This window comes from Leopardus geoffroyi, chromosome D4 (assembly GCF_018350155.1).
Source record: "Leopardus geoffroyi isolate Oge1 chromosome D4, O.geoffroyi_Oge1_pat1.0, whole genome shotgun sequence".
Lineage (NCBI taxonomy): Eukaryota > Metazoa > Chordata > Mammalia > Carnivora > Felidae > Leopardus > Leopardus geoffroyi.
In genome coordinates this window covers 11,561,796-11,581,213 of record NC_059342.1, presented here as the reverse complement: position 1 = coordinate 11,581,213, position 19,418 = coordinate 11,561,796, and the positions used below count along the sequence as shown (strand labels likewise).

The 19,418-nt window shown below is 46.2% G+C and overlaps 1 protein-coding gene across 2 annotated transcripts in view; it reads right to left on the bottom strand.

Moving 5' to 3' along the window:
- PIP5K1B (phosphatidylinositol-4-phosphate 5-kinase type 1 beta) overlaps nucleotides 1-19,418 on the bottom strand; it is a 312,168-nt gene that overhangs the window by 127,534 nt on the left and 165,216 nt on the right. For both annotated transcript variants that reach the window (XM_045469367.1, XM_045469368.1), the window contains exon 3: nucleotides 8,740-8,870. In XM_045469367.1, the coding sequence (XP_045325323.1) occupies nucleotides 8,740-8,870 (131 nt within the window). The remainder of the gene's footprint in view (nucleotides 1-8,739; nucleotides 8,871-19,418) is intronic.

The window sequence follows — 19,418 nt, the reverse complement described above, 5'->3', positions numbered from 1 at the left end:
TCTCTCTGCCCCTCCCCCGTTCATGCTCTGTCTCTCTCTGTCCCAAAAATAAATAAACGTTGAAAAAAAAAAAATTAACTGTGTCCATGGCAGCCAGATTTTTGTACAGATTTTTGTATCGGTACCCAGCACATCACTGACAGTAAGTAGTTTCTGAATAAAACAGTGAGTTTTTAAGACAAATGGTAAAATAGTAAAGTTGATTCTTACCTGAAGGTTAGGTTCAAAACTCACCAGGTAAGGTAAAAAAAAAAAAAAAAAAAAAGAAAATTCACTATAGTCTAGAGATATAGACAGATACAATGGAATATAACAGCCATAAAAAGAATGAAATGTTGCCATTTGCAACAATGTGAATGGATCTAGAGAGTATTATGCTAAGTGAAGCAAGTCAGAGAATCACAAATACCGTATGATTTCACTCATTATGTGGAACTGAAGAAACAGAACAAACGAACAAAGAAAAGAGACAAACCAAGAAACAGATTCTTCATTATAGACAACTGATGGTCTCCCGAGGGGGAAGCAGGTGGGGGCAGGGGTGAAATAGGTGATGGGGATTAAAAAGTACACTTATCCTGATGAGCACTGACTAATGCACAGAATTACTGAATCACTATATTGTACCCCTGAAATCAGCATAACACTGTATGTTAATTACACTGGAATTTCAAAATTAATTAGTTAAAAAAAACCCCATCATCATCAAAAATCACCCTTGAAAGCTATTTAGGAGATTATCTATTCAATATATCCACTACGGCCAATACTTCCTCTCACGTGGTCACAGATGACTGCTTCTTCTGGTGACTTCCAGCGGAAGTAGTTGGCTTGTATTGTCAGGGCTTGACATCAGATAATACATCTTATCTGTAGAGGTGAAGCTTGCACTAAGGCAGCAGCAAGGCTTGCCCTTCAGGGCAGTGGTGCAGGGACCGGGACTGCCTGGGATAGGAGCCGTCACCTCTGCATCAGCTCGGTGTGTGAAACGGCCCGAAATCACCTACTCATCTGAACAGTTGCTGTTTCCTGAAGCGAGAATAGTTGAATATTCACAATGCACACGTGCTGCCCGGACATCGCATCCGAACATTTCCTCAGTCCGTATTTTGAGACGTCTCAGGGGACATGTACTCAGTTCCAGGTCCTATGGGATTGTCAAGAGGAATAATTCTGGAACTCCTAGGACATGGAGTAACTTGAAAATGCTGGCTGGGCAGAAATAAGAGAGAAAATCAAAGAGGCTCAGAGTGACCACTGACATGCCTCTGCCCCCTTGCAAACAAGTTAAAGCAAGTACAGATCCTTGGGTTCTGAATTGGGCTGCTTTCAGGGGGCTGAGAGTGTTGCCAGTTTCTTATTTCTTCCACCCTCTTCTGTCCTTGATAGCTCATGCAATCAAAGTCATTAATTCCATTAGAATGCATGACATTAGCTTCAATGTTCACACAGTAAGATAAAACCCCCATGTTCTACTCCTTGGTGTTTTTCTTCAAATGGCTTATTCTTATGCAGTTGGGGGACCAAGACTGTGAGAGAATCTTAAGCGAGAATCTCACAACTGTGAGATCATGACCTGAGCTGAAACCAAGAGTTGGTTGCTCCACCGACTGAGCCACCCAGGCGCCCCACCACTGCTATTATTAAATCTAAAAATATGTTATTTCTCAGGACGCCTGAGTGGCTCAGTCGGTGAAGCGTCTGACTCTGGCTCAGGTCCTGATCTCACGGTTCATGGGTTCGAGCACCGTGTCAGGCTCCGTGCTGACAGCTCAGAGCCTGGAGCCTGCTTCGGACTCTGTGTCTCCCTCTCTCTCTCCCCCTCCCCTGCTCGTGCTCTGTGTCTCCCTGTCTCTCAAAGATACACATTAAACAAATTTACAAAAACGTATTTCTTAGTGGCAATGGGCGTTTAGAATTATACAATGTTGAAGTCTGAATGAAGCATTAGCCACTACCTAGCGTTTCCCACTTAGCAGGTAAAAAAAAAACAAAAACGAAGTCCAGGGAGGGAAAGTAATGGCCTAAGCTGGTCAGGAACAAATAAGATGAGGACATTAGATTCACACCAGAGCCGTGGGAAAGTCATAGGCAGATAGGTACGCTTTAACTTAAACTTGACGTTCCTAGGGTAAGTCCTCCTTTTCACGATTCAGTTGCAGGCTTCTGAGTAGCCACTGCCCAAATACACCAGCTCTTCTTCTCCAGGAGGACCTCACACTGTGGGGTCATGGGGGGCAGAATTCTACTTACAGAAGCTTGATGGGCCACAAGAACATTCTCAGCTGGATGCGCTGGGAACACTCTAGCTTCCTGTACGTGGTTCCACAGCCTGATACGCACTATCTTGGGTGGCACTGGGAGGAGAGGGTTGGTGCTAAGCAATAAGGTGAAACTAACTTGGCATCGGCAGGACACATAAGGGGGGGTCCAGTTTGGGAGCCGAGAGCTAGAGCTCTGCTGTTTCCGAGGCAGCGTTTTATATCGGGTGGATTTGCTGATTTCAAGCTGTAACTGACAGTAGGGGGTTTGGAGGCTGTTGGCAAAAGGAGCGGGCCAGCAGCTCCTGGGGGACAGACTCATTCACGTGGTTATGGAGGGGGAGAAGTCCCACCATCTGCCACCTGTAAGCCAGAGGCCCAGGAAAGCCAGTAGAGCAGTTCCAGCTCAACCTTGAAGGTCTGAGAACCAGGTGAGCCAATGGAAGTCCTGGCCCGAGCCAGAAGGCCCAAGCAGAAGTGCTAACGTCTGCAGGCAGGGCAAGGTGCCTGTCCAGCTCCGGCAGGGAGCGAATTTGCCCTTCCTCTACCTTTCGGTTCCATGTGGGCCCACACGAAACTGATGACGTGATCTTGGGTCAGTCTACTGATGTGAATGCAAATTTCCTGCGAAGAAATCATCACAGACACATTCAGAAGTAATGTTTTTTAATAAACGTTTTTAAAGTGTTTTATTTATTTTTTGAGAGAGAGACAGAGACAGAGCCCAAGTATGGGAGGTATAGACAGAGAGGGAGAGACAGACTCCGAAGCAGGCTCCAGGCTCCGAGCTGTCAGCACAGAGCCCGACACGGGGCTTGAACTCACGAACCGTGAGATCATGACCTGAGCCGAAGTCGGACGTTTAGCCGACTGAGACACCCAGAAGGCCACACCATCTTTTAAGGCCAGCCAGCTAACAGCCAATCTTTAAAAATCAGCAGATGGGAGCAGCTTAAATTCCACAACCAAATACTGCATCCTGGGCTGTCATGTACTTGGAACACGGGATATCACTGTCTATATGCTGAACTTCCCAAGTAGTTGGTACCATCCTGGGAAATCGTGTTTGAAGGCAATTTCAAGTAAGTTACAATGTTATATAACAATCACTACACACAATAAACCTTTTATCTAGAACTAAAGGAAGAGGTATGTGCCTTTTATGAGTAGGAAATCGGTGTCTCCCCGTCCCTACCCCATAAACGTTAAACGAATATTTGAAGAGTTTTGACTTGGAAGGACATCATCCTGGTTGGCTTGTCCAGAAACAGCCACGCATCCTCTTTGATGATTTGTGTGTTATCCACCCACACAGAAGACGGGCTAGAGAATGTCTGTACCGATGAGGGGCTGGCAATCCTTTAAGAATCTCTGTTGTGGGGCGCCTGGGTGGCTCAGTCGGTTGGGCGTCCGACTTCGGCTCAGGTCATGATCTCGGGGTCCATGAGTTCGAGCCCCACGTCGGGCTCTGTGCTGACAGCTCAGAGCCTGGAGCCTGTTTCAGATTCTGTGTCTCCCTCTCTCTCTGACCCTTCCCCATTCATGCTCTCTCTCTGTCTCAAAAATGAATAAATGTTAAAAAATAATTAAAAAAAAAAAAAAAAGAATCTCTGTTGCAACCACTCAGCTCTACTGCTGTGGTGGGAAAACAGACAATATGTAAATGAATGGATGTGGCTGTGTTCCAAGGCAACTTTATTAACAAAAAGGGGCAGGGAGCCAGGTCTGTCCCATGGGCTGGAGTGTGCTGACCCATGGTAAGAGAGAGATGGGTTCTTGGATGAGTTTACGTCAGTATTATTTGAAATGCAGGCGGTTGCCTCATCTGTCAAAACCTTAACATCTAGCACTGAAATCTGGCAACGCTCACACGAACTGCTGACCTCTGTGTTTGCCTGCCACGTAGAAAAATGTCTCACCCTCACAGCAGTTCTGGGTAATTCTCTGCCCAATGAGGGTGTCCCTTGGCTATTCCCATCCACCCCCAAGAGTGCATACAGAGAGCAATCTGTGTTCGCCAAACTGAACTCCATTTTATGAGGGAGGAGATTAAAATGCAAGAGACTTTTATAAATTCTTTGGGTAGATGATTACTCTTGAATATGGAAAGATATATAAACCTTTACTGCCAGCTTTCAAGCCCTATTTTCCATTGCAGACAAAGCCGGGATGGCGTCTCCTGAAGGGGAACGGAGGACAGTATTAAAGCTGCTTGTCAAGGGGCTGGAGGGAAAACTTTCTAAGGTGGAAGCTGGGTACTTTCTCTGATTCAAACAAGCGGAACTATTGTTACTGTGCTTTCTTGCCACGGTGTAAGGAAAAACAAAACTTTGGAGTCGGCCGTCCCTGAGTTCAAATCCTGACATCACCATTTATTGGTTGTATAGCTTTGGGTTAAGACACTTCCTGTCTCCGGGCCTCAGTTACTCCATCTGTAAAATGGATTTTTTGGTAAAGTTGAAAGATAGTAACAATAAGTTAATGCTATATGCTGTATCATATAAATGTTATGTCAGTTAAACTATGGGTGGTTCATGGCTGGCACTCATCAATTTTGCTTCCTTTTGCCATGTCAGGGTCATGTTTGCATGGCAAAACATTAGAAAACATCTTCCTCTCTCTTCCTAGTCCCTTTACACATGCCATTTTATCTACAACTTTGAGTTTCTGATTGCACTGCAGAACCTGGGGTCAAAAGATTACGATGTGGTCACAGCTCTCTTACTAATCTACATTGACTTTGGAAGATCATGGGACCAGATTGTTGAAAGGGATTAAGAACAATTTTTTTTTAACGTTTCACTGAATTTTTTAGAGACAGAGCACGAGCAGGGGAGGGGCAGAGAGAGAGGGAGACACAGAGTCCGAAGCAGGATCCAGGCTCTGAGCTGTCAGCACAGAGCCCAACACGGGGCACGAACCCACAAACCATGAGATCATGACCTGAGCCAGAGTTGGACACTTAACCGACTGAGCCACGCAGGCGCCCCTGTTGAAAGGGATTTTCTATCGTCCTTCAAATCCCAAGTCCAGAGGCTTTTTTTTTTCCATCTACAAAATGAAATGATGTGTGGAACAGGATATAATATCTAAAAATAACTGTGAGCCACTTTGAAATAAGTAAACAAACAAACATGACACATTTCGTTGCTAAGGGAGACAGCGGCAGTAACTTAGAACATCTCAAGACACCCAATGCAATGAGTTTTCTCTATGACCCAGATAGATTCATTGTGTTTTAGAGCCATCAAAGACTTGGACGGTCAGAGACAGTCCTGCCCACCTCCTCCCCCTTCCTCCTGTCTCCAGGCAAGTGTGGGAGTTTATGGATGGGCAGGGAGGAAACTTTATCTGCCAGCTTTACGGATGTGTAGCTGACATAAAGTACAGTTTGTTAATTTTCACAGGGGGTCTATATCCATGAAACGGTCGCCATGGCCCAGGTACTGAATTGACTCATCACTCTGTGGGAGCTTTGTGGCTGCGAGAGTAACCAAGAGATAGATATTACTGGCAAGGCCTCGAGGGTGACAAATATCCTAACACGTGTACCCTGGCACAAAGTGTGGTCTTATCCAAAAGAGCTGATATCACCTCCACTGAGAAGAGCTGGGTTCAGTCCCTTGGCAAAATTAACGAACAGCCCAGATGAGGAAACTGAGGCAAGACCCACATCCTTTTCTTCTGTTTTCATGGAAACACATCCAGAGTGCGTACGTTATTTAAAAAAAAAAACAATATGGCATTTGCTAAAAGAAATTCTTGTCTGCATCAAATGCTTCCTATCACACTGACGCTTAAAAAGCTATATATATGTTAAAATGATACATTTTAAATGACAGTGGGTTCCTCCCAATAGGGTCATTAGCTAAGCCTCCCCTCCCCCAGCGACATGGGTGCCACACAGGGGCTGATGCTTCTCCGTGGCCTAGAGGGTGAAGGTCAAAGACACAAATTCTAGGCATGGACACTGTTGGCTTTTCTACTCCTGAAGAAAAAAGGAGACCTCGTTTTGCCTTAATCATCAAGATACAGTATGCTTTTAATAAATCATCCACAAACAGAAGGATTCATGGCACCAAGAAAGAGCTCATGAAAACCTAGTTACATGCTCCTTGTTGTAAAGTATCTCATACAGTGTCACGCATAATTTACTTGGGACACAGATGTAATTTTGATGTTTTAGGTGTTCGCTGAAAAGTCACCTGGAGTTTAACATTAGTTGCAAAAATCACGTAAGAACTCCAAGAACAAAATTTGGTAGTTACGAGAAAGATCATCCCTGTCACATGGGAAGTCACACGCGAGGTCAGTGGTTCTCCAACAATTATGTGCTTAGAATCTCCTGGAAGGATGGTTCAATAGATTTCTCGGGCCCATCCCCGAAGTTCTTGATTCAGTTGATGTGGGTGGGGCCCAAGAATCTGATTTCTTAACAAAGTTCAACGTGATCCTGAGGGTGCTGGTCTGGGGCCCATATGCTTAGGCCCCGCTTTTCCCCGGGGCCCGTCCAAAGCTGGCTCTGTTGATTGGACACGGTGGGTAGAAGAGACCAGCAGAGACGGAGCACCTGTCACTGTTCTCAGTGTCTGGAAACTAGCTCTGGTGGCTGCCCAGGACCCTAGAGAAGCAACCTTCAAAATTCCTGATAGATCTACTGTATTCTTCAACCAAGAGCATTTAAAGCAAAACTAGGCTGTCTGGGTTCACCACCTAATGGGTTGATTTGGGGACAGTTGACAACTAGATGTAGAGATGAACTTAAGTACCATTTCCCTGAAGACTTAAAAAAAAAATAAAGCAACGAAGATACTGAGGGTCAAAGGCTCTCCCCAGCCATTCTCACCCGAGCCCAGTAAGTAACAACTGATACCAAAAGTGGCTTAGTTTGGGGAGCAATACTTATATTTTAAAATGTAACTGTGTCTTACACATTTATCCGCAGAGCCCCGAAGACAAAGCGATTGCCCTACACCCCCAAGTCAAATAGCTGAGTTTTTATTTGCTAGGCCATTGCAGTCGTGGGGACATTTCCAATTTAATAACGATTACTTCTCTTCCTATCCTAAGCTAGCACGAGACTTAACACATTTTAACTTACTTGCCTTCTTTTGGTAAAGAATACGTAACAGAAGCCTTACCATTTAAACCACCTGTAAGTGGTCAGTGGCACCGTGTGTATTCACACAGATACGCACTGTCTCCACCATCCGCCCCAGATTTATTTGTTGAACGGATTTCCCCCCCAAAACACGATCGAGTTGGAGGTGACCTGTACGGTCAACCGGGGTGTTTTTGACACCACCTATGGTGTCAAACGGGCAGGATTCTAGGAGAGCTAAGTTGAAGGCCTCACGGAGGAAGAGCTATGTGACTGAACCCAGATATGAGGCCCAACTGCGGGCCCCCAGCCCGTCTTGTGAATGACGGGCCGCAAAATCCTGGCATCAGCCGTTGCTTCTCAGATGCCCTCTTTTTCTTTTTTTTTTTTTAAACTTTGGAAGATGTGTTTGTTTGTTTGTTTGTTTATTTATTTATTTATTTATTTATTTATTTATTTATTTATTTATTTTTCAATATATGAAGTTTATTGTCAAATTGGTTTCCATACAACACCCAGTGCTCATCCCAAAAGGTGCCCTCCTCAATACCCATCACCCACCCTCCCCTCCCTCCCACCCCCCACCAACCCTCAGTTTGTTCTCAGTTTTTAAGAGTCTCTTATGCTTGGGCTCTCTCCCACTCTAACCTCTTTTTTTTTCCTTCCCCTCCCCCATGGGTTTCTGTTAAGTTTCTCAGGATCCACATAAGAGTGACCACATATGGTATCTGTCTTTCTCTGTATGGCTTATTTCACTTAGCATAACACTCTCCAGTTCCATCCACCTTGCTACAAAGGGCAAGATTTCATTCTTTCTCATTGCCATGTAGTACTCCATTGTGTATATAAACCACAACCTCTTTATCCATTCATCAGCTGATGGACATTTAGGCTCTTTCCATAATTTGGCTATTGTTGAAAGTGCTGCTCTAAACATTGGGGTACAAGTGCCCCTATGCATCAGCCCTCCTGTATCCCTTGGGTAAATTCCTAGCAGCACTACTGCTGGGTCTTAGGGTAGATCTATTTTTAATTTTTGAGGAACCTCCACACTGTTTTCCAGAGCGGATGCCCTCTTTTTCTAACGCTCCGCAGACATTACTCTGAGTACTGCACTCCTTCCCATCGAATCTCAAATCTTCATACAATCTTCCAGGCGTTACCATCATTACATAGAACCTACTTACCGTCTCCCTATAAAAATAAACACAACCCACGTGGCACAAGGGAAAGTGACAATCCTTGGTGCCGCTTCTGGGCCTGTTAAAGACCCAATGCGTGCATGTACCCATTCACTGGTAGGAAAGTCTTCAATGTGGAGAGGCCACCAGGAAGGTTCTTTAGCATGGAAATCCTCACAAACAGAAATGTTCTTACCTGGGTAGGAACACACTTTCCACCACGTAAAAGTCTTGCATGAGAACATCTCTATCCGGCTTGGAAGTGAGATTACCCACGGTGTATCCTATCCCCAGCTGAATAGCACCTTTGATAGCAGATGATGCAGTCTGCAAAGAAAACAAGGGTCTCAGGGTCAGCCTCAATACTCAGGGCCTTGTTCAAGGTCACAAGCAGGAAAAGGGGGTTAGATTTTCTTTCTTGTTCCTCAACCGTGAGGATGCTGGGTTTGGAAACAGGACAGGTTCCTTCTTTTGACGGCGCGTCTATTAAGGGCCCTTCTTGATATGAAACTATTCTTGGGGTAGTATTTCCTACAAATATTTCTAAGGTCAAATGACAGTCCCAAATCTCCACCTTTCTGTTAGTAAGAGCTTAGAAATTTGGTAGGATGCTTTCAACATATGGTATTCTAATTTGTACCAAAAAAGAAACGGTATAGTCACATTTTTTAAAAATCTGAAGTTCTATAACACACCTATGGATCAGGAAGTGTATTTTCTTATTTAATTTGAGAGAGAGAGAGCGTGCGCACGCGCGCCAAGTGGAGGAGAGGGGCAGAGGAGGATACAGAGAATCCCAAGCAGGCTCTAGGCTCAGCACAGAGCTGGATGCAGGGCTTGATCCCTTGACCCTGGGATCATGACCTAAGCCAAAACCAAGAGTTGGATGCTCAACCCACTGACCCACGCAGGCGGCCCCCTCAAGAGGAGTACTTTATCTTCACGAGAAATGAGACAGCAAAAAGTAATTTGAGTCTTCGGATAAAATTTAATTTGGAAATTGCTTACTAGTTTTGCCATGAATCCACAATCACAATTTCCTACACTGACCTGTGTAGGAATAATGTATATACATTATTGGGGAATAATGTATATACATATATGTGTACACATACATACACATACGTGTGTGTGTGTGTGTGTGTGTGTGTGTGTTGTTTTAGCCAATAAAATAGGAGAAATAGCAAAGTAACTCAATTTAGGAAAATTAGAAGGCATGCTCTTTTTTTTTTTTAATCTTTTAAATGTTTGTTTATTTTTGGGAGAGAGAGGGAGAGGGGCAGAAGGAGAGGGAGACACAGAATCCGAAGCAGGTTCCAGGCTCTGAGCTGTCAGCACTGAGCCCGAGGTGGGGCTCGAACTCACGGACCGCGAGATCATGACCTGAGCTGAAGTTGGGCACTTAACAGCCAGCCAGCCAGGCGCCCCAGAAGGCATGCTTCTCAATGTTTGTGCAAGTGTGGCCATTTCAGGTGAAGTCACCAAGTGATTACTGGGGACCTAGCCCTGTGCTTGCAGTGGTTTGTCTGGGGTTCAACCTCAGGTGACTGTGGATCACGGCACTTTGGCTAGAGGACACCAGTGTTGGGGGTGGGGTGGAAAGGATATACGACCTAGCTTGGTTCCGTATGTCCTTTGCTTGTGATCACAGAGCGGCATCCAAATAGGTTTAAAGGGTCTGCGAGCTGTATGCATACAGCCAGTTTTGAAGCCTTTAAGAAGGGATTATCTCCACGATTCAGGAAATCTGAGGATCAAGGATCAAACCGGAGGCCAGGATCGATCCGAGCTGCTCAGTCACTTCCACTCTACAACTCTACGAACGCTTCCCCACGGAGTCATCATTTGGTGGCTTGTTCACCCCACTGCAAATATGATATCCCCCCTAGTCTGAGCACAAGTCCCTGCCCTCCTTCCTAGAGGAGGCAGAGAGTGGCTCGGTGTTTTTCTTCTTCCACATGCCTCTTCAAGATTCCAGGGCAGCAAGATGGCAAAAGACTGGGACTCAAGCCCCCAGGGCAACTAGGCTTCAAAAACATAAAGTTTGCTATTTTCATTCTCGCTCCCCGAGTTCTGCAATGCCACCAACTGGCATCAGTGACCTTTTGTGCCAACAGCTCTGACTTTGGAAGACTGAAACGGATTTTCTTCACTTTAACCTCACACACAAATTCAAAAGGCGTTTCTATCCATCACTCAGAGCAGTATGGCCCAAGATATGACATCAGCACTTTCCAGAGGACCCGACACCCCGACGTGTTCTGTTCCAGAACTATCAACAGAGTCCTGTGCTCTCAAAGCGCTCGTCCCTCCCCACCCCTGACTGCTACCCGGAACTCTCGGTATTTCTGCTTAATTCAGTCCTCTAGTCCTTCTGGGGCCGGGACACCTGTCATACAGATGAGGGAGCATAACCAATGGTTTCTTGACCACCCTCCTCCTCGAACCCCAACTACAGAAGGTGGTCAAAGCAGCAGAAGTCTATACCTGGTGTTTTCAAACTTTAGGAAGCATGAGAATCACGGAGATACTTAAAAGAGACGAAGGCAAAACCACAGAGACAGGAAAAGCAGCAACGGTTGCCAGGGGTTGGGAGAAGACAGGGGGAACACGGAGGGTTTTCGGGGCAGGGCAAACACCTTTTATGATACTGTAATGATGGCTACATGCCGTGACACAGGTATCTAAGCCCACAGAACACACATAACGAGTGAGCCATGATGTCAACTATGGACTCCGGGTGATAAGGTAGGTTCATCCATTGTAACAAACCCAACCCTGTGGGGGAGGATGTTGATAGGGGGAGGCAGAGAGCACGTGGGAAATCGCTGAACCTTCTCATGCTTCTGTTAACCTACAACTACTCTAAAAAAAAAACAGTCTTAAAAAAACAGTCAATGGGCATGGCCAACCCAAGCCAAGATCAAGAGCAGACCGATGGGCTGCATCTCCAGACTTTCTGATTCTGAAGGTCTGGGGTGAGGCTCAAGAATTCGCTCTTGCTCTAAGGAACACTGGACAAATCTTTCTCCGATGGCATGAGAGTAAATTTTGAATCCTCAAAGGAATAAGATTTGGGAAAGGGCTCTGTTGACGTCTGTTTAGTTAAACCAAAAAACAGACTTGTGATGCTATTACCTTCCTTTCTGCCTCCTTAAAATTCAAGCGCTCTGATGGGAGACATAGCAGAAATGGTAACAGAAGTTCGTATTTTTTCGATCAACACTTCGCGCCTGGTACTTGACGCACAATGATAATAATCGTAATGACAATCTGTCGTAATCGTAGCGCAGACGTGCGGAACATCCACTGAGTGGCAGGCACTGTTCTGAGTGCTTTTATCCTCACACAGCTAGTGACGAGGTGCAAGTGGAACTCACAAGTGGGGAGTCCAAGTTATAAGCAACTACACCGTCACCTATCAGGTCAAAATCCCTGATTTTGCCCTTTTTACAGGTGGGGATTTAAGGCGCAGCAAGGTTAAGTGACTTGTCCCACTCCCATTGCTAGCATATGGCACTCTGGCTGCAAAGCCCACGAAGCTTCCACATCTGTTTTTTCATCCCCTATCCCCACTCCCAAAATGATCCTGGGATGCAAGTCTGAAGTTCCCTCTTAAGTCTAGCTGTTTGACCTCAGCAGAGGAAGGAGTTCTGTGGAAGCCATTCCTTTTAATAAGCCAGGGCTGAAATATTTTATTTGCTTCTAATCACACCCAACCACGAGTCAACCTAAGAAAAGCTGCAAACCGCTTGGTAAACCAGTATAAATACGGGTCAATGTCACTTGTTAATGTCACCACCAGCAATGGTGGTGGGGGTGTGTGTGGTATTTTGCTGCCAAGGGAGGGATGAAGTTTGAGGTTTCCTTCTCCCCACCTCCATGTAAAATCCGATGCTTTGGCACCCATGCATTTGTAGAGAATTAAAAAGCATCTTGCCCACTTCCTGGGAATGTCTGTGTTCACTGGGGCATGTGGTTTCTTGAGTCACCAGCAGTAAAGGCGCCACCCAGTACCTCAAGTTCTCCCAGCGGGCAGCAGTCATGGCAGGCGGATGGGCCGTGCTGTCGTATTTTCTAACACGGCCACTCGTAAGATGTGCTTTAAAACTATAAAACTGAAATGCTACCTGGAGTGTCTCTGGTTAGCAGATTAGTAAACCATGATGGTGACAAAGAACCCGTGTATAGGGCTAGTGGTTCCTCTTGGACAACCAGCACATTCCTTCCCTGCGAACTGCGCGCCATAAGCCCCTCTTCGGTCCTTGGGGATTCCAGCCAACAGACCAGTGACCCAGTAACAAGTCCGTGGCTCCACACACACTCAGCCTCTCCAATTTTCTCTGTAGGACTTGGCTGATGCTCTCACAGCGCTAGGACATGACCATTTTCCCTTCGAGCTCCACCAGGGACCTTTGACTCCTTTAGAACATGTAGCTCTAGATTTCGGAACACAGCGAAACAGAGCCTATTTTTAATTCAGGACTTTGCATGGGCTAAGTGGAGGCAACACGTTGCCTGGATACTAGAACAACCTCTAAAGCTTTGCATAGTCAGAAAAAAGAACCACAGGAGACCACGAAAGCAAACCAATGACACTTTCATAGCTCCTCTTTCCTAACCCACCCTCGTGCAGGGCTGACGAGAATCCTAAGGGGAAAACGAACGTCAGCTCTGGGTTTGTGTGGTAAGTTCGAGTTTTCAAAGTGCTATCTTTTAATGCTTGATCCTCACGACTGTTTTGCAGGTAGGGAGGGCTTATAAAGCCCATTTGACAGATAAAGACAGCGTGGGTCTGGGAAATTAACCGGGTCTAAGTCCCTTGGCTAGGGTGTGGGAGAGCCAGGAGTGATGCTCTGGTCTCTGAAGGCGCCTGGTTCGGCACTCCACCATCTTCCACTATCTTACGAGCCTGAATTTTTCTGCTGGAGACGATCTGATCTGACTGAAGCCGGAAACTCCTCCCACGATGAGATAATCATGGTGGTAAGTAACAATCTGACAACATCTACGGAAACCCATCATCAGGGAAGCAATGATCCTGACGACAGTAAGATGTAACTGACGTGACACTGGTTACGGGAGACTGCTTCCTCCAGCACATTGTCTATGAAACCGGATCACTTAACGTGCCATCTGGCATCAGTGGCTTGAAAAGGAAGTATGAAAACATTTCATGTCAACGGCACTTTCTCCTCCAAGGTGTTCCGATGAACTCAATTACGGGATTAGAGCCAATATAGATGATGCCAGAGTGATTTTTGTCAAAAGTACAGATCTCATCACGTCACCACCTTGTGCAAAACCCTCTAATGGGTTCCTGGTGTCCTCACTATAGGATTAAGTCCAAACCCTTTAGCTTGACAAACAACCCTGTCTTATAGTATTACTCCTTCCTGACCTCCATGGACTCCTGCATCTTGATATAAAAAGAGATTCTCACACTCCCAAACAGACAGACAGACAGACACACAATACTTTGAGCAAGCTGACCTTATACAGGTCCACGAAGCCCTAAAACTCTAAATGACATTTTCTGGTCGGGCGCATTCTTCCCAAGGAAGGGGTCCAACGTCTTCTCTTTTTTCAGAATGTGTTTTTCCAAAACCACACAGAGATCTAGAGAGTCTAATTCTAAAAATTTTTTTTAACGTTTGTTTTGAGAGGTAGCGTATGACCAAGGGAGGGGCAGACAGAGACGCAGACACAGAATCCGTCCGAAAAGGGGCTCGAACTCACAAACCTCACAATCATGACCCGAGCCGCAGTCGGATGCTTAATCGACTGAGCCACCCAGGCCCCTAGAGAGTCTAAATCTAAATTAGAGACATTCCCTGCCAAGGGGCCTTAGACTGGGCCATGAAAAAACAGCTCAGCGACACCTCTTCACAGCGAGAGGTGGGAATCCTTGTCCGACAGGGAGAACCCCTACCTCCAGGTCCGTGTTCCCCTCATCTCTGAACCTATACTCAAGAACAGAGGCATAGGCTTCTTTGCCCCAGTGGTAGGATTAAAGGGAAAGAAAGTAGGAAAGATTGCACGAAACGAGCTGTAGGAGTACAGAAATGGGATGGTTTATGGGTGGGCAACCTAAAGCCTTCTGAATGGGAGAGGGGGGCACTCTCATCTTCCAGTTGTTCAAACCAATGCTCCAGTCCCTCTGTGTGTTAGGTTTCTACTGCTGCTGTAGCAAATTACCACAAATGAGTGTGCTCAACACAAACTGATCATCATACAGTTCCGTAGGTCGCAAGTCCTAAAATCAAGGTGCTGGTAGGGTTGCGTTCCTTCTGGAAGCTCAGGGGAGAATCCGTTTCCTTGCCTTTCTGGGCCTCTTGAAGCCGCCCACATTGATTGACTTGGGGCTTCTTCATCTTCAGAGACAGCAGCATCTTCAACTCTCTTTCTCCCTCTGACCTCAGCTCTTGTCACATTGCCTTCGTGGACTCTGAACCTCCTGCCTCCTTGTCATGAGGCCCTGCCGGGAGAGTACAGGAGGATCTTTCCATCTCAAGATCTTTCACCAAATCCCATCTGGGAAATGCGTGGAAGCTAACGAATGCACAAGGTGTAGGGATTGGGACACGGCCAACGGTGAGGGCGCCATGATTCTGCAGATCATACTCCAGTTCAGGGCTGATTTCTGGCATTTTCCCCGGGGTTGCCCCAGGTAAAGAGAAGAGCTCCCCCCAGAATGCCATTCAGTCAGATGCTGTTCGTTCATTTCACAGAGATCTGAGAACTTTCTGTAAGCCAGGCACCGGTGCTGGGGAAAGCAGCACAATGTTCTTGCTCTCATGGGAGCTTCTGGTCTGGTGGGGGAGACAGACATTAGGCAAAGACTCACACGCATAATGACAAGAGCAGTCGGGGATATAAACAAGAGGGTGATGTCACCGAGGCCAACAGGGTGGAGGTCAATTTGGAAAGGTGGAGTTAGGAGAGGCATCCCTGAGGAATGGTACACATGCAGAGACTTGAAAGGTAGGAAGGGCCGGTCAGCAGGTCCTGTCGACCAGGGCTGGCTGGGGGCCCTCCACATGCCAGATGCTCTTCTACAAATGGGGATACAGAAGTGGCCTGGCCAGAGTCCTGGCCCTTAAGGAACTCTGAGAGTCCCACTAGGAGGTCAAGGGAACAGATTTCCAGGCGGCAGTTCAGGGACCCGAAAGCAAACCATGGCAAATACACAGCAGTGGGCCCCATGGAAAGTGTGAGAACTAGAGGCTGGAAAGACCCTGGCCCCAGATCTGGGCCTTACGGGCCACGATAAGGGGTGTGTGTGTGTGTGTGTGTGTGTGTGTGTGTGTGTGTGTGTGTTTTGATAAGGAACAGCTTTCTCATTTTAAAAGGATCGCTCTGGCTGCTGGGTAGACGGAAAGGAGTTAGGGGGCTGCTGTAGTGGCTCAAAGAGATGTGGACGGCTTAAGGAGGGTGATAGACAAGAAGATGGACAGGAAAGATGAATGGCAGAGATATTTTGGAGGGAGCTAAGACTTGCCATGAGCTAGTAATGAGGGCGAGCAAAGTCCTGAAACATCCTGGTGGTTCTCTGGAGCAACCGAGAGGACGGAGTTTGCTCGGCTGAGGTGGGGAGACTGAGGAGAACATATTTTAGGGGGAAGATCAAATGTTCCATTTGAGATGCCAATGAGACACCCAGTCAGAGATGTTAAGATGTAAGTCAGGAGCTCAGAAGAGAGGTTTGGGCTGAAATTTTGACTAAGTGTTTTCCACATATAAATGGCATTGGGGGTTGACAGAGGAGTATTCTAGAAGGACCTGGAGCTTGGTGACACATTTAGGGAGAAGACAGAAAGGAGAACCTTTCGCAGTGACATAGGAGTGACCTGAGTCTCAACCGAGGGATCCTTTTATTTGGTAATATGAATACAACTTGGTGGGATCTTGAAAGCTATGGGTTAAATTCTCTAATCTTTTCTCTCGTTATCATTGATTCATAAGTCCAACTCTGCATCTAGAATATTTGACAAAATTAAGTTTATTTATTTGAGAGAGACAGAGAGAGCGTGTGTACACGCACACAGAGGAAGGGCAGAGAGAGGAAGAGAGAGAATCCCAAGCAGGCTCCATGCTTTCAGCACAGAACCCGACATGGGGCTTGACCCCATGAACCGTGAGATCATGACTGGAAAAGAAATCAGGAGTCAGACACTCAACCAACCGAACCACCCAGGTGTCCCTAAACCATATGTTTAAAATGTGTTTTTAGGCAACCCACGGAATAGGAAAAGATATCTGCAAATGATATATCAGATAAAGGGCTAGCATCCAAAATCTGTAAAGACCTTACCAAACTCAACACCTGAAAAACAAATGATCCAGTGAAGAAATGGGCAGAAAACATGAATAGTCACTTTTTCAAAGAAGACATCCAGATGGCCAACAGACACATGAACAGATGCTCGTCACTCATCATCAGGGAAACAGAAATCGAAGCCACACTGAGATACCACCTCACGCTGGTCAGAGTGGCTAAAATGAACAAATCGGGAGACTATACATGCTGGTGAAGATGTGGAGAAATGGGAACCCTCCTGCATTGCTGATGGGAATGCAAACTGGGACAGCTGCTCTGGAAAACGGTGTGGAGGTTCCTCAAAAAATTAAAAATAGAACTACCCTACAACCCAGCAATAGCACTACTAGGAATTTACCCAAGGGATACAGGAGTGCTGATGCAGAGGGGCACTTGTACCCCAACGTTTACAGCAGCACTGTCAACGATAGCCAAATTATGGAAAGAGTAAATGTCCATCGACTGATGAATGGATACATAAGATGCGGTTTATATATACAATGGAATTACTACTTGGCAACGAGAAAGAATAATGTCTGGCCACGTACAGCAATGTGGATGGAACTGGAAGGTATTATGCTGAGTGACCTAAGTCAGTCAGAGAAGGAGAGATATCATATATTTTCACTCATATGTGGAACTTGAGAAACTTAACAGAAGACCATGAGGGAAGGGAAAGAGAAAGGGAAAAAATAGTTACAAACAGAGAGGGAGGGAGGCAAAACACAAAAGACTCTTAAATACAGAGAACAAACAGGGTGGATGGGGGGGCGTGAGGGAGAGGGGAACGTGGGTGATAGGCACCGAGGAGGGCACTTGTTGGGATGAGCACTGGGTATCGTATGTCAGTCAGTGTGACGATAAATTATATTAAAAAAATAAAAATAAAATGCGCTTTTAACTTCGAAAAATATTACGTTACAAAGGCAGGATGCAAGTTACATATAATCAAGTTTGAAAAAGATAACCTCACAACTGTAGATATACACATCCACAAAGGAAAAAAGGACAGGAAGGAAATGCTATATATCAAACTGTAGGATTACCTCGGGGTGGTTGAATTATAGGTGATTTCTACTCCCAACTCATGTACTTCGTGAATTTTCTAAGTTTTTTGTCATATGTGGGAAAAGAAAAGTCTTTCAATCAAGGAACTGCTACTATGTTTACAAATACCTTTTGAGGCATGAATTGAAATATATGCACACACACACACACACACACACACGTACGTTGGAATTTCTCATTTTTTTTTTAAATTTTTTTTTTCAACGTTTATTTATTTTTGGGACAGAGAGAGACAGAGCATGAATGGGGGAGGGGCAGAGAGAGAGGGAGACACAGAATCGGAAACAGGCTCCAGGCTCTGAGCCATCAGCCCAGAGCCCGACACGGGGCTCGAACTCACGGACCGCGAGATCGTGACCTGGCTGAAGTCGGACGCTCAACCGACTGCGCCACCCAGGCGCCCCAATCTCATTTTTTAATTTCATTTTCTTTTAGTCCAGGCCTTAATGCCAGAACCCCACATAACTGCTACACTCTTAGGAAACATAATCATTACCAACCTTGTTTTTGTCTCCCATGGTTTCTCTAAATTTATTCTAGGGTTACATCTTCCCCTGCCCAAGGTTAGATCTATGACCCTTCTGGCACTTACCAGAAGCAAAGGTCCCTCTGTTCGTCAGATAACCAAAAATGGTCTCATGTCAGTATTTGGTCTAGTCCACTTAGTAATAAAAACCTTAAATATACTTTCTGTAGCCATCTCTCTTCCCCCAGCTGGTCTGGCACAAGCTGGCTGCCAGCGGTGGGAAGGGTTGGGGGGGCTTCTCTTTTCTTAAAAAAAAATTTTTTTTTAACATTTATTCATTTTTGAGAAGGAGACAGGGCTCAAGTGGGGGAGGGGCAGAGAGAGAGGGAGACAAAGCATCGGAAGCAGGCTCCAGGCTCCGAGCTGTCAGCACAGAGCCCGATGCGGGCTCGAACCCACAGACCGCGAGATCGTGACCTGAGCCGGAGCCGGACGTTCAACCGATTGAGGCACCCGGGCGCCCCATGGGGGGCTTCTCTTTTCTGACTGATTGTTGGAGGGGGCAGGAAGGTCTTGCTTGAAGAGTTGGAGGACATCCCAGGCACTTAAAAGGCTTGCTAGGTATCTCTCTCTCTTTCTCTGTGGTGTGCTCGCCTAGGATCTGCAGTTACCTCCTCCCATGGTGCTTATGTCCTCACCTTTAGCGGGGAGAGCACACCTCCTCTGGCTGATAGGTCCCCCAGGTCCTCACTCGACCAGGCTCAGAGATGACCACACATCAGCTTTATCACCGGCTCACTGCCCTCAACTGGTTACATATCATTTATCCTGAAACTCCTCGTACCCTCCCTAAGGGCCTTCTCTTTGCTTGGCCACCATCAGAGCTGACCCCACGATTCTCTCGTTCTTCTAATTTCCCAGGAAGTACCACAGTCGATCGTATCCCCTAGGCTCCAGGGAACACATACGATACTCTTCAGTGGTCTCACCAAAGCCCCCTGCCCTGGGCTACAGATGATGG